At 42.9% G+C, this 16,070-nt stretch overlaps 1 protein-coding gene across 4 annotated transcripts in view; it reads right to left on the bottom strand.

The window, feature by feature from the left end:
* LOC144693933 (transmembrane protein 255B) overlaps positions 1-16,070 on the bottom strand; it is a 124,731-nt gene that overhangs the window by 96,218 nt on the left and 12,443 nt on the right. For all 4 annotated transcript variants that reach the window (XM_078564166.1, XM_078564167.1, XM_078564164.1 and 1 more), the window contains one exon: positions 13,010-13,152. In XM_078564166.1, the coding sequence (XP_078420292.1) occupies positions 13,010-13,144 (135 nt within the window). In that variant the 5' untranslated portion in view covers positions 13,145-13,152. The remainder of the gene's footprint in view (positions 1-13,009; positions 13,153-16,070) is intronic.

Genomic DNA, 16,070 nt, shown 5'->3' with positions numbered 1-16,070 from the left:
TGCTGCAAACCATTGGTTTCAAAGGTGGCAGGGCAATCTCTTAGGTACCTACCTTCAGCAATTTATTCATCTTCAGGTCTAAGCAACACCTATGAGTTCCTATTGAGTCAGATATCAAAGAAAATGGCCTTTCAGAGGTCTGAAACATTTGCAAATAAATGATGATGAGGAGAGCCCCTTCTTAGCCTGGTGTTTAATATTAATTATTTCTGTCATTTGAGTGGACTGAACATCTGGTATAATTTGTTAAACAATACAAATCAAATTATTTTGGGACCTTAAACAAACAATATTAATACAGATGACTCATTTTTCCTATTCCTCCTCCCACCCCCTAATCCCTCAGATAGGCTTTCCAGTAGTTAATTTAAAATTGTTAAAATACTGATATATCTACAAATTGCTGTTAAAATATTCTTATGATCTAAAACTAACTTTGGCAGCACAAATACTAAAATTGCAGAACAGGGACTAAATGGCCCACTATTGTTCCTATGTTTCAATAAGACAGCACAAAACTGTAATCTGGCGTGACGATCATTGACCCAGTAATAGTATAGTAAGAACAAAAGAAGTAATTCCTTCAAAATGTCAGTGGAATCTGTAATTGGTTTAAAGAATGTTTGAAAAGAACTTTTAAGAGTTTGCATCAATTGTAAAACGATCAATTATAATTTTCTTGAAGAACAAATAATACTGGTCCATTTGACCTGGCAACCCTTGACCTGGAAGCAGTACCAACAGGAAGGAAGTTAACAAACAAAAACTGTGTAGCTGGCAGACACAAAGAAGAGCTTCAGCAGGGGGGAGAACAGAGAAGGCACATTTACAAGGAGCTGTCTTTTTAATGCAGTTAAAAGGATAGAAAGCAGAAGACGCAGTTAGAGTAGAGATTGTGAATCAGACAATTCTACAGCTATATTTGAGTTTTGCCAGACCCAACCAGACCAAGGTTTATTTAAGGAGTCAAATAAAGGAATCTCTGGGGAATCTTTGCCATCAAGACAGTCATGAACCTACTAAGGATGTTCAGCAGGAGTGTGCTATTTGGGTGAGGACCGTCTCTGGGGGACCTGGATGGAATGGAGCTACCATTGCAGTGACTCAAGGACCAAATTCATTGAATGAGAAAAATGAGATCTCCTACATTTGGAAGGCCAATTTGGAAAGACCATGAGATTGTACATGGTGCCACATTTGTGCAGCAAGTTATATGAATGATTGTAATCTCATGGGATGGGTTTTTTTTGTATCTGCTATTCCATAGGCTGAATTTTGCCATCGGCGAGCAGGAGGCGGGGCCCGCTCACCGATGTGCAAAATGACACGGGATGACGTCTGGGAGAACCCGATGTCATCCCGCCCCCCCATTTAAATCTTCAGGAAGGCGGGCCCGCAGGAAAATCAGCTGCGGGCCCACCGCCCTGTCAATGGCCAATTGAGGCCATTGACAGGATCGTTAAAACAATTAAAGGACCTGCCCGTCCAACCTTAAGGTTGGCGGGCAGGCCAAGAGCCCTGGCGGGCAGTAAAGAAAACATGAAACCTCATCCACCGGCAGGATGAGGTTTCATGTAGGGTTTAAAAAAGTTAAATAAAGTTTTAGTGAAATTTATTAACATGTCCCATCTCGTGTGACATTGTCACATGAGGGGGACATGTTAAGGATTTTTTTTTTCTATTTTTAACATTTATCCAACTGTCAGCGATCTCCCTGAGGCAGCACTTAACCTCGGGGAGATGTGTGCTCTTTCGTGCGTGTGCACGTGCGCGAAAGAGTGCACTCTCGCATTTGGGGAATCCGCCCCTGCCCACACAGGAAGCACATAGCGCTTCCTGCTGGGTGGGCCTTAATTGGCCTGCCCACTTAAAATGGCGGCGGGGCCCACTTCACTGGCGGGGATCGGCTCCCCGCCCGCCAGAGATTGGGTTGGGCCCGCCCGCCCGACAGGCAGAAAATTCTGCCCCATGTGTAATTTGTAGTTCGTACGCACCATAATTTGCCTGTCAATTCATGTTTAATTATCATGGATTCTGATCCATATTAAAGTAAAACCTTCAAAGAATGGAATCTTTTTGGCAGTTTTTTCATTTGGGAGTCATTCAACAAATTTAGTTATTTTGGTTTATAGTTTCCTCATGGAGAGCATTACAACGTATATAAGATTTTGAAAGGGGGAATAGGATGACCTTTGGAACTAATTTTAAGTCAAGATTACACAATGCTAATGAACGCTATAACACTATGAATAATTTGTGTTATTCATAAGCACTTGACCATAGACTGCCTCCATGTAGTTCTCCTTTAACCTTCCCTGTAGAGTCACCAATACTCTCCTTAGTTCTGTAAATAATTAACAGAAACTGGAAAGCCAAAAGATGGCCCAAGATCAGATTCTAAATGGACTAATTCCACTGCATTGTTGACAAAGACTGGACCTGCTCCAAAGGGAATATTTTATCTTGGATCACCCAGCACCTTCCTTGAATAAAATGGTTAAATACATGGGTTTCTACTGAGGAAAAATATCAGTGGGAAAAGTAAAAGAAATGTAATAATTTCCAGTTATTATTAGTATTTACCATGCCTGGCAAAATTATGTTCACTATTAGGTTTTCTGAGACAATTAATTTAAATACCTCCCTTGGTTCCAAAGCCAAAATAAGTGATGTGAGTGAGTTCTTGTTCCCTATGAATCAAGGTCTGCCTTTAACTATCTAATTTCTAGGTACATGTAGAGAATCCACAGGTCAACTAAAAGTACTTGTCACTGTATTTTCTATAATTGGCTTATTGAATATATCGTGTGATCTCCTTGATGTACCTTAGGTTATAAGCTACAAATCAGATTCATTAAATAGTGAATAGTAGCAAAGACTACCAGTAGGTTGCACAGTAGTATTGAGACTTATATTCTCTTTGGAGTATTGAAAATAACAATTGTGTTTTCTGCCCTAAAACTCCATGTAGACTGGGCCTGAAACGAGGTCCACATGCTGGCTCAGTGCTAACCTTCCATGGAGTCTCCTGCCTGCCTCTCTCCACTATAGAGTCCCCTGAATTGGAGCAAATCAGCTGAGCTATACCTTCTGAGAATTGAATGAAACAAAAGAAATTAAACATGCATTTCTCAAACCAAAATTGAGCTGACAATCAATCATGTACTCTAAAAGATGGAAAAGTTGTCAGCCCACTCCATTCCTGAAAATGAACTAATGTGTTTCAAACAATTTGGACAAACTACAAAACATTTCCCAATCTAAGAAAAATGGAAGCAGAAAACAATCACTTTTGAAATGGCCTTTTTTTTAAAAGCAAGTCATTATGTGTATTTCCCTGGTACCTAGTAGTAATGTATATTCAAACCGACTGGCAACCTTCTATATAAAAATATTCTCCCATACAGGCAAAAGATTCCTGCCAGTTCCCTTAGCCTCCTGTTGCAACTTCAACAAGAGGTCAACATGATTCTCAGGGAAACAGCATAAATGGTTAAAAAAGGACCATGTGCCACAGGGCCGGGGCTCTGACAATTTCCCACCAAAGTTACAGCATTTCAGGGCGTAGGTTTTCTTGCTATATAAAAAAAAAACTCCCTTTCATGTAGTGCCTTTCATGTCCCCAGGACGCCTCAAAGTACTTCACACTAAATTACTTTTGAAGCATGGTACAAAACCACATGGTAATTATACCAGCAGCATGGGTGACATCGGATGGCCCACCCTTTAGTGGGCCAATTGAGGCCGTTAAGTGGGCAACTAATACCCACTTAAGGGCCTCATCCCTGGGAGTTAACAGGTGGTGAGAGAGGCCCACAACGAGCAGCCAGCCTGACAGGTTTACCCTGCGGTGCCCTGAAGGAAAAAACAGTAAAAGCTGGGAAATAAGAATACTGGTCTGAACTGGTTTTGTATAATTTAAAATGGAACACCAGTAAATAAGAGTACTGGTCCAAACTGTTTTTCCCTTCTGGGTGGGTGGTAGGGTACCTCCTTAACCAGCCACCTCGGGCCATCACAGCACCCCCACCCCCCCACCCAAGGTTTTAACACAAGAACACAAGAAATAGGAGGAGTAGACCACATGGTCCATTCGATATGATCTTGGCTGATCTCAGGCTTCAACTCCATTTTCTTGCCCACTCCCCGTATCCCATGATTCCTGGGAGTCCAAAAATCTGTCTACCCCAGCCTTAAATGCATTCAATGCAATGCGGCAGTGAATTCCAAAAATTCACAACCCTTTGAGTGAAGAAATTTCTCCTCATCTCAGTCCTAAACGATCAGCCCCTCATCCTCAGGCTGTGCCCCCATGGACTAGCGGAAACAATTTCCCAGCATCCACCCTATCAAGCCCCTTCAGAATTTTGTACATTTCAATGAGATCACCTTTCATTCCCCTAAGCTCCAGAGAACATGAGCCCAATTCACTCAGCCTCTCATCATAGGACAACATTCTCATCCCAGGGATCAATTTAGTGAACCTTTGCTGTACCACCTCCAATGCAAGTATATCCTCTCTTAAATGTGGGGACAAAACTCCACACAGTAGTCCAGATGCAGTCTCAACAAAACCCTATACAACTGTAGCAAGATTTCTGTATTCTTGTACTCCAATCCTCTTGCAATAAAGGCCAACATGCCATTTGCCTTCCTAATTGCTTGCTGCACCTGCATGCTGTCAGGAAGATATAATAATTCTCAATGTTACTGGAATTAATTGTAAAATAGTGGTATGTGTTTCTGTTTGTGTGAGAGAGACTTAATTGGATTAAAGGCAGCTGGTCTGAAGGCTTTTATGTAAACATGGGGGAAGTTTAGAATGTGTGTAAAAGGACATTCATTTGTATTTTAAAAAGAACCAGATTCAGTTGTTTTCAAAGGAGTGGTGAGATGTGTCACCTAGCCAGATGAAGTTTAGAAACAGTGCGTTTATTTTTCCCAAAGATTATTAGTAAAACTTAGTGCTATGAGAGATTTTTATTATCAGAAAGGTAAAGTCCAAAGCCATAGTGAAACAATGGGTATTTGCATTCAAAAGGGAAAATGTGTATAAAGGAGCGAAGACTGTGTGTAAGGGTAAGCAGCCTAAGATTCAACAAGTGTGAAACACCTTCAGCCTTTATGTACCAAACTGCCTCCTCCAGGGACTAAAGTTAAGGGAACTCACTTTGAATTCGACTGTTCAGGGTATCATTTACTTTGCCTGGTTCTTATCGAACCAACGGCCAGGACTTTCCATTCGTAGGGCGGGCTCGGCGGGAGCAGTCATGGAACCGACCGCTGCCCGCGATTGGCTTCACACTGCGATTTCATGCAGGCGGGCCAATTAAGGCCCACCCTGCGTGGATCGCGAGCGGTAGCTCTGAGCGCTACCTGTGCGGTTGAGGGGGAGGAGGAAGAGTCGGGTCCAGCGCTCTTTCACGCGCATGCGCGCGGGAGAGCGCTTCAATCTCCGTGCCTCAGGGAGATTGAAGCGCTTTTTTAAAAAATAAATAAATACATTAAAAATTTAATGAAATATGTCCCATCATGTGACTGTGTCACATGAGATGGGACATATTTTTATTTTTCAAAGAAAGTTTCCATTTAATTTGTAAAAGCTTTAGGAAACCTCATCCTGCTCATGGATGAGGTTTCCTAAAAAAATGTAAAAGCTGCTTGGCCTTTTCGCCTGCCCGCCAACCTTAAGGTTGGAAGAGCAGCGTAAAATTCAGGTTAATTACTTGGTTAGTGGCCTTAATAGGCCTATCAATTATCAGCAGGCACACAGCCGACTCTGGCATGTGCCCACCGACCGAAATATCGCGCGACTTCACGGCGACGTCGGGACGCATGCCCAATGTCATCACGTCATTTAATGTCCTAGCGTGTCGGGCGCATACCCGCACGCCAAATGGAAAATTCTTCCCTGTGTGTTTTACTGTTGCCTTAACGAAGGTGTGACTGGGAATCAGATTAATTAGGGGATGTAAAAGTTATTGTAGCAGTAATTTGTAGACGTATGTGCATGCTTACAATCTTGTCTTTTATTAATAAATGTTTAATTTAGTTTTATAAAAACCTCATGGCTCCGTGACCTTATTATTACTGAATTCAAAGCCCACATCTCGAAAATACAAATTGAAAGCTAACTGTGATAGTTGTTTCAAGTTTCCCTCTGGGGTATGAACAGCTCAGCATTTACCACCCGCTGTGTCAAAACAACGCTAACTTTCTGCGTTCCTTATACAAGCACACCCAAGTCTCTTTAAGCATCAGGTTGCCCTTCCCTGGTTGGCATCTCAAATCCCAGCTCCCTAACGCTCATCGCTCCCCTCGCCAGGGCCTGCCAGCTTAGCACCTGGCGACGTCCCTAAACATTGACCCAAATCCCAATCCAACACCACGCGCCTCTGTCCTGAAGTGCAGGAGAGCCACTGGCTTCTGTTTGGCTGGAAGCTCCCCATAGCGGGCTTTCCTGTTCCTGAGGGGCAGAAATCCTGGCACCAGTCTATTTAAATAGCTGCAGGGTAGCCAGTGTTTTCCTATGCAGGCTTCCCCCCCCAGCATTTTAGCTGGGGTGGGTAGAGGGGCGAGGAATCCGACGCCTGGTTCAGCCCAATGACGCTGGGGAATCACCCCAACATGCCACCACTTAATGGTGCCTTGAAATATTGATCCAATGCATTGCACTGCCAAGACTTTATACAATATCAGTTTCTGAAACAGTCCCATTAGTCTGCACCAACAAGCTGATACCCATTTTGATGGCCGATCAACCAGTCCAAGATCAAGCTTAAGAAAAATTTGGAAAATTAAATGACCTTATTTCAGGTAAGCTTGTTTACAATCAGAAGATCGTGTGACATTGCATCACTTCCTGAGATGGTGCATACTCTGCCATATTAGCATATCATTCCGTTAGAATTAACCCCTTATACTACAAATAATTTTAGAGATCATCCAACTGAGTCAGACAGTACATGGTATGAATGTTTGTAATGGGGCTAACCTTAATTAAAACATATGTAACATGCAAATAGGCTCAGTGTACGTCAATTCAGTTATTGTAGAAGATAGTGGAGTAGTTTTGGGTCTTCCAGTAAAACATATGATGCCAGCCAGAGGTTGTTCCAGCGCCCCAGTAAAGGATATAAAAGGAGGTACAAGGGGCATCTAAAGGGAAAAATTCAGAAATCCTTATTTAAAAACATGAGAATCTGGGTCTCCTGCTTGCTACGACTCTGGAACATTGTACTCAAATTGAAACAGAGCTTTAAAGCATGACCTCGAATAGATTTGTCACCATCAAGCAGCCTCTGTGCAGACAATATGCAGCAGAGTGAGAAAGAGCTGAGTATAAACTTTATAACCATTGCCTTATAAAATGCTTCAGTTGCTAGATCTTGCTTGATTTTTGCTGGATTTTTGGTATCTGTGCTGATCATCACTGCGGCTGGATGGATGTGGGGCAAACAGAGTGCAGCTGAACTGAGTGAAGACTTGGATTTTGGCGAGAGGGGGTGTTTTGTGTTGATTTGGTTTCTAAATTTTGCTCTTAAAATCGAACCTAATCTGTAATTAGTAGTAACTGGAAATTACTGTGTAAGCAGGCTGAGTTATTTATTTCTTGCAGTTTACACAGGGTAAACTCACTCTCAGCTGTAGGAGCCAAGCAGTTAATTAGTTAACTGGTTGAATCTGGTTACTGTAGACCCAATTCAGTTCACTATAAATTCAGGGTTCGAGGTGTCAGCTGTGGCTCAGTTCATAGCACCCTCGCGTTTGAATCAGAGGGTTGCGGGTTCATGTCCCACTCCCGGAAACCAAGAACTGTGATTGTACTCGAAAAGAGTTGCAATCTGTGACTGTTGATAACTCGAAAGAGTTTCCAGTGAGGAAGAGATATCCTATAAATTATAAATTCAGGGTTCTTTAGTGCAGCCCTGGCAAACAGTGTAGCTGAGCTAACTGAATGGAGACTTGGAGTTGAGCGGAAGAATGATGGGAGGGGCAGACGTGTTCATTTTCTTTTCCTATCTTTCTCACCCCATAGAAATTGGTTCTTTCTCTACTACAAGGGAAGGGACTAGCTGTTTGGTGAATATCTGGAAGTGGTTGAGTTCTATTCTATCCCTAAGGTATAAAATAGTACACAAATTGGTGGTAAAGTTAATAAAATATATAAGAAAGCAACATAAATAAATGATTAATATACTTAATTATTTAAAACACATTAAGGATGGCAGGACAGGTGATGTGTCAAGGCTGCAGCATGTGTGAGCTCCTGGATAACATTGTGATCCAGGCTAAACACGTCTGCAGTAAGTGCTTGCAGCTTGAGGAACTTTGGCTCAGAGTCATTGAGCTAGAGCCTCAGCTGCAGACTCTGCGACACATCAGGGAGGGGGAAAGCTATCTGGATGCTTTATACCAGGAGGCAGTCACCGCTTTGGATAGGGTGTTCTGATTGGGTCGGTGGTCAGGGACAGGAGGGTGTGACTGCGAGTGAGACAGGTAAGGGGACCCAGAGGGCAGGACTGCAAGCCTCTGCAATTGTCCAATAGGTTTGAGGTTCTCTCAGCTTGTTTGGATGAGAACAGGGGCTGCAGGATGGATGAGCAAATTGACCTTGACACCGTGGTACAGGAAGCCATTCAAGTGGGGGGAGCAAAAAGGGATGTAGTGATAGTAGGGGACAGTATAGTGAGGGGGATTGACACTGTTCTCTGTAGCAAAGAGCGAGGGTCCAGACGGCTGTGCCAGTGTTCAGGACATTTATTCAAGGCTGGAGAGGAACATGTAGTGGGAGGGTGAGGATCCAGCAGTTGCGGTCCATGTAGGTACCAATGACATAGGCAGGATGAGGAAGGAAGTTCTGCATAGTCAGTATGAGGAGCTAGACACCAAATTATGAAGCAAAACCTCAAAGGTGATCATTTCTGGATTATTACCTGAGCCATGTGCAAATTGGCATAGGACAAATAAGATTAGAGAAATGAATGCCTGGCTCAAAGAGTGATGTAGGAGAAGTGTGTTCTGGTTTGTGGGGCACTGGCACCAATACTGGGGAAAGTGGGATCTGTACCACTGGGACAGTCTATATCTGAACCATGCTGGGGCTGGTATCCTCGCGAGCTGCATAACTAGGGAAGTAGAGAGGGTTTTAAACTGAATAGTGGGGGCAAGAGATCAAATGTGGGAAGATGTAGTAAACCAAAGAGTAGAGACAAGGCAAGAGAGACAGGTATTAATATGGGAAATGATAAACAGACTGTGACGGGAAGGGACAGAGAGTACAATTCTAAGAGTAAATCAGCATGTAAGGCTAGACGATACAAAAATAATAAAAGGACAAAACTAATGGCTCTGTATCTAAATGCTTGTAGCATTTGAAACAAAACATATGAACTGAGAGCACAAATATAAATAAATAAGTACGACCTGATAGACATTACAGAGACATGGTTACAGGATGACATAGATTGGGACCTGAATATTGAAGGGTACGTGACATTTAGGAAGGACACGAGGTTAGAAAAAGGTGGAGGGGTGGCTCTGTTAATTAATAATAGTATTAGCAAATTAGAGAGGGATGACCTAAGTTCAGGAAACCAGGATGTAGAAGCGGTTTGGGTTGAGATGACAAATGATAAAGGCAAGAAGTCACTTGTGGGAGTGGTGTACAGGCCCCCTAATTGTAACCACATGGTAGGAGAGAGTATAAAAGAAGAGATAATGGGAGCTTGCCAGAAAGGTACAGCAATAATCATGGGGGATATTAATCTAAATATAGATCTGAAAAATCAGATGGGCAAAGCTAGAATAGCTGAGGGGTTCATAGAAGGTTTAAAAGAACATAAGAAATAGGAACAGGAGTAGACCTTCGAGCCTGCTCTGTCATTCAATAAGATCATGGCTGATCTGATGTGTTTCGAATTCCACATTCCCATCTACCCCTGATAGCCTTTGATTCCCTTGCCTAACAAGAACCTACCTACCTCTGCCTTAAAAATATTCAAAGACCCCACCTCCACTGCCTTCTGAGGCAGAGAGTTCCAAAGTCGCACAACCCTCAGGAAAAAATTCTCTTCATCTCTGTCCTAAAAGGGCAAACTCTTATTTTAAAACATTGCCCCCTAGTTCTGGACTCACCCAGAAGAGGAAACATCCTTTCCACATCCACCTTGTCAAGGACGTTCAGGATCTTGTATAATCCAATCAAATCACCTCTCACTCTTCTAAACCCCAGTGGAAACGAGCCCAACCTGTCCAACTTTTCCTCATAAGAAAACTGACGCATTCTAGGTATCAATCTAGTAAACCTCCTTTGAAACGCCTCCAATGCATTTACATCCTTCCTTAAATAAGGAGACCAAAACTGCACACAGTATTCAAGTTGTGGTCTCACCAATTCCCTGTGTAGCTGAAGCATAACATCCCTACTTTTATGTTCAATCCCTCTCGTAATATAGGATAGCATTCCATTAGCCTCTTTTTTGGGATAGTTTCTTAGAACAGCACGCTACGGAGCCAACCAAAGAACAGGCCATAGCAGACCTGGTATTGAGCAGTGAGATAGGATTAATTGATAACCTCATAGTGAAGGCACCCCTAGGTAGCAGCGATCATAATATAATTGAATTTTACATTCATTCTGATGGAGAAACGAGTTCGTCCAAGACTAGTATTTTAAACTTAAATAAGGACAATTACGAGGGCATGAAAGCAGAGCTAGCTAAAGTGAACTGGCAAATGAGGTTAAGGGATAAGTCAATAGAGGTTCAGTGGCAGACATTTAAAGGGATATTTCAGAATGCACAGGATAGATACATTCCAATGAGAAAGAAAAATTCCCAAGGAGAAGGCCCACCATCCGTGGTTAACTAAAAAAGTTAAAGACAGTATAAAACTTCAAGAAAAAGCATTTAATTACACAAAGCCAAATGGCATGGCAGAAGATTGGAAAGAATATAAAGAACAGCAAAGAATGACAAAAAGTTTAATAAGGAGGATATGAGTATGAGAGAAAGCTAGCTAGTAATATAAAGGCAGATAGTAAGAGTTTCTGTAAATAGTTAAATAAGAAAAGAGTTAACAATTATAGTGCATCTGGAGAATTGATAAATGAAAGTAGGGAGATGGCGGATTAGTTAAACAGGTATTTTGCTTGGGTCTGCACTATAAAGGACACAAGTAACATCCCAGAAATAGCTGTAAATCAGGAAATGGAAGGGAGGGGGGAATTCGGGAAAATTACAATCACCAGTGAAGTGAGATAGCTGATGCATTGGTTTTAATTTTCCAGAATTCTCTAGATTTGGGGAAGATTCCATTAGATTGGAAAATAGCAAATGTAACTCCTTTAGTCAAAAAAAAGAGACAGAGAACAGGAAACTACAGGCCAGTTAGCCTAACATCTGTCATAGGGAAAATGTTAGAAGCTATTATTAAGGATGTTATAGCAGAGCAATTAGAAAAATTCAAGGCAATCAGGCAGAGTCAACATGGTTTTGTAAAAGGGAAATCATGTTTAACCAATTTATTTAAGTTCTTTGAAGGAATCACATGTGCTGTGGATAAAGGGGAACCGGTGGATGTACTGTACTTAGATTTCCAGAAGGCATTTGATAAAGTGCCACATCAAAGGTTATTGCAGAAAATAAAAGCTCATGGTGTAGGGGGTAACATATTGGCATGGATAGAAGATTGGCTAGCTAACAGGAAGCAGAGAGTTGATGTAAATGGGCCTTTTTCTGTTTGGTAGGATGTGATGAGTGGTGTGCCACAGTGGTCAGTGCTGGGGCCTCAATTTTTACAATTTATATAAAATTAATTGGAAGAAGGGACCAAAGGAATAATTGCTAAATTTACTGGTGACACAAAGATAGGTAGGAAAGTAAATTGTGAAGAGGACGTAAGGAGGCTACAAAGTGACATGGATAGGTTAAGTGAGTGGACAAACATCTGGCAAATGGAGTATAATGTGGGCAAATGCAAAATCATTCATTTGGCAGGGAGAATAAAAAAACTTATTATTTAAATGATGAGAAATTACAGAGCTCTGAGATTCAGAGGGATCTGAGTGGTCATAGGGCATGAATTGCAAAAGGTTAGTATACAGTTACAGCAAGTAATTAGGAAAGCTGATAGAATGTTATCATTTACTTACGAGGGGAATTGATTACAAAAATAGGGAAGTTATGCTTCAGTTGTACAGGGTATTGGTGAGACCACATCTGGAGTATTGTGTACAGTATTGGTCTTCTTATTTAAAGGGTAGATGTAAATACATTAGCAGTTCAGGGAAGGTTTATTAGACTAATACCAGGAATGGGCGGATTGTCTTATGAGGAAAGGCTGGATAGGTTAGGCTTGTATCCACTGGAATTTAGATGAGTAAGAGACGACTTGACTGAAACCTTTAAGACCCTGAGGGGTCTTGACAAGGTGGATGCGGGGAGGATGTTTCCTCTTGTGAGAGAATCTAGAACTAGGGGTCACTGTTTAAAAATAAGGGGTTGCTTATTTAAGACAGAGATGAGGAGAAATGTTCTCTCTCAGGAGGGTTGAGTGTCTTTGGAACTCTCTTCCTCAAAAGGCGGTGGAAGCAGAATCTTTGAATATTTTTAAGGCAGAGTTAGATAGATTCTTAATTAACAAGGGGGTGAGAGGTTATCAGGGGTAGGTAGGAATGTGGGGTTGAGGTTACATTCTGATTGGCCATGATCTTATTGAATGGTGGAGCAGGCTCGAGGGGCCGAGTGGCCTACTCCTGCTCCGAATTCGTATGTTCATATGACCTCACGATCTTTCTAACTGACAGGAGAACTTGAAACTGAGGAGTAAAGAAGTAACTTAAGGGAGGAATAGAGACACAATACAAATAAATGGATTAACATAAATCCATAAAATGGCATTTGGTATTACCACTTATATCCTTGGAGAGAGTGTGCATGTCTGTGGAAATTTATGTGGGGATTGAGAATATTGCACTTTACCAGAGGGTTTTCTTATTTGCACTTACGATTATTCCAGATGCATAACCGATGATGCTGATGTTCTCTGTTCTTGTTTCAGTGAAAATACCAACAGCAGTGATCAAAAGTGAGAGAAGTAGCAGAATGCCTGAAAGCCACACTGCCCTCTTTTTTCTTTTCATCAGTAACTCTGCAAAAAGAAAAATCCCAGTGATTTTATGCCAAACAGGTTGTTTTCCAATCTTAAGCATAATAGATAATTTTCTGTTTCTTGCCAGATTACATGCCTAACTTTAGGGAAGGGAATCTGACACCCTTATCTGGTCTGGCCTACATGTGACCCCAGATCCACAGCAATGTGGTTGACTCTTAAATGCCCTAGCAAGCCACTCAATTGTATCAAACTGCTATGAAGTCTAAAAGGAATGAAACCGGACAGATCACCCGGCATCGACCTAAGCACTGGAAACGACAATGGCGCACCCACTCCTGTCGACCCTACAGAGTCCTCTTTGTGCCAAAATTGGGAGATCTATCCCATAGACTAGTCAAGCAACAGCCTGACAGTCATACTCATGGAACTATACCTTACAGATAATGTCTCAGACACCACCATTACTATCCCTGGGTATGTCCTGTCCCACTGGCAGGGCAGGCCCACTAGAGGTAGCAGCACAGTGGTATACAGTCGGGAGGGAGTTCCCTTGGGCAATGTCAACTCTGGACTCCATGAAGTCTCATGGCATCAGGTCAGACATAGGTAAGGAAATGTCCTGCTGGTTACCACTTACCATCCCTCCTCAGCTGATAAATCAGTGCTTCTCCATGTTGAACACCACTTGGAGGAAGCACTGACAGATGCAAAGGCACAGAACGTACTCTGGGGGGAGGGGGGGGCCTTCAATGTCCAATATCAAGAGTGCCTCGGTAGCACTACTACTGACCAAGCTGGCCGAGTCCTAAAGGACACAGACTGAGTCTTCAGCAGGTGGTGAGGGAACCAACAAGAGGGAAAAACCAGCTTGACCCCATTCTCAGCAATCTACCTGTCGCAGATGCATCTGTCCATGACAGTATTGGTAGAAGTGGCCACCGCAGAGTCCTTGTAGAAACAAAGTCCCATCTTCACACTGAGGACATTTTCCATTGTGTTGCATGGGACTACCACCATGCTAAATGAGGTAGGTTTTGAACAGATGTAACAAGGGCCCTGTGGGCCATCAGCCGCAGCAGAATTATATACAACTACAATCTGTAAACTCATGGCCTGGAATATCCCCCACTCTACCATTACCATCAAGCCGGGGGATCAATCCTGATTCAATGAAGAGACAGAAGGGCATGCCAGCAGCAGCACCAGGCATACCTAAACATGAGGTGTCAACCTGGAAGCTACAACAGGACTACTTGCATGTCAAACAGCATGCAATGGACAGAGCTAAGCAATCCCACAATCAATGGATCAGATCTAAGCTCAGCAGTCCTGCCACATCCCGTTGTGATTGGTGGTGGACAACAACTCACTGGAGGCAGCGGCTCCAGGGGAAAAACTCTCCGCTGGTTGGAGCCATACCTGGCAAAAAGGAAGATGGTTATGGTTGTTGAAGATCAATCTTCTCAGCCCGAGGACATTTTTGCCAGAGATCCTCAGGGTAGTGTCCTAGGCCCAAACAGCTGTTTCATCAATGACCTTTCCCCTATCATAAGGTCAGAAGTGGGGATGTTTGCAGATGATTGCACAATGTTCAGAACCATTCGCTACTCCTCAGATACTGAAGCCGTCCATGTCCAAATGCAGCAAGACCTGGACAATATTCTGGCTTGGGCTGATAAGTGGCAAGTATCATTCATGCTACAGAAGTGCCACACAAAGACCACCTCCAACGAGAGATAATCTAACCATCTCCCCCTTGACATTCAATGGCATTACTAACGCTGAATCCCCCACTATCAACATCCTGGGGCGGGGGGGGGGGGGGGTTGGGGGTGGTTACCATTGACCAGAAACAGAACTGTGGCTCTGTGGCTACTAGAGCAGGTCAGAGGCTGGGAATCCTGTGGTGAGTAACTCACCTCCTGACTCCCCAAAGCATGTTCACCATCAACAAGGAACAAGTCAGGAGTGTGATAGAATACTCTCCACATGCCTGGATGAGTGCAGCTCCAACAACACTCAAGAAGCTTGACACCATCCAAGTTTGTTTCCACTGGAGTTTAGAAGAGTGAGGGGTAACTTGATTGAAGAATAAAAGATCCTGAATAATCTTGACAAGGCGGACGTGGAAATGATGTTTACTCTTGTGGGGGAGTCCAGAACTAGGCGGCACTGTTTTAAAATTACAGGTCGTCCTTATAGGAGAGAGATGAGGAGAAATTTTTTCCGAGGGTTGCACAACTTTGGAGCTCCCTTCCTCAGAAGGCGGTGGAAGTGGGGTCATTGAATATTTTTAAGACAGAGGTAGACAGGTTCTTGTTAGGCAAGGGAATCAAAGGTTATCAGGGGTAGATGGAAATGTGGAACTTGAAAAACAAACAGATCAGCCTTGATCTTAACGAATGGCAGAGCAGGCTCGAGGGGCCATATGGCCTACTTCTGCTCCCATTTCGTACGTTTGTATTTTCCTATTACAAAGCATCCCACTGATTGGCACCCCATCCATCACTTCAACATTCATTCCCTCCACCACTGACACAAAGTGGCAGTGGTGTGTACCATCTACAAGACTCACCAAGGCTCCTTTGACAGCACCTTCCAATCCTACAACCTCTACCACCTGGAAGGACAAGGGCACCACCTGCAACTTCCCATACAAATCACTCGCCATCCTGACTTGGAACTATATCGCCATTCCTTCACTGTTGCTGGGTCAAAATCCTGGAACTCCCTCCCTAACAGCACTGTGGATGTTCCTACAACACACAGACTGGCAGCAGTTCAAGGAGGCAGCTCAACGCCACCTGGGCTGGTCTAGCCAGTGACACCCACAACCCATGAACAAATATAAAAAATATTTAGGAAGTAAACTTTGTCAGTAAACTTGTCAGTGGCTGCTCACTGTTGAAAGCTGACAAATTAGAACATATTTATTTAATAGGGTTGTGAGACAT

This window comes from Cetorhinus maximus, chromosome 19 (assembly GCF_964194155.1).
Source record: "Cetorhinus maximus chromosome 19, sCetMax3.hap1.1, whole genome shotgun sequence".
Classification (NCBI taxonomy): Eukaryota; Metazoa; Chordata; class Chondrichthyes; order Lamniformes; family Cetorhinidae; genus Cetorhinus; species Cetorhinus maximus.
The sequence above is the reverse complement of the archived record's forward strand: the minus strand, read 5'-3'. Positions and strand labels throughout refer to the sequence as shown.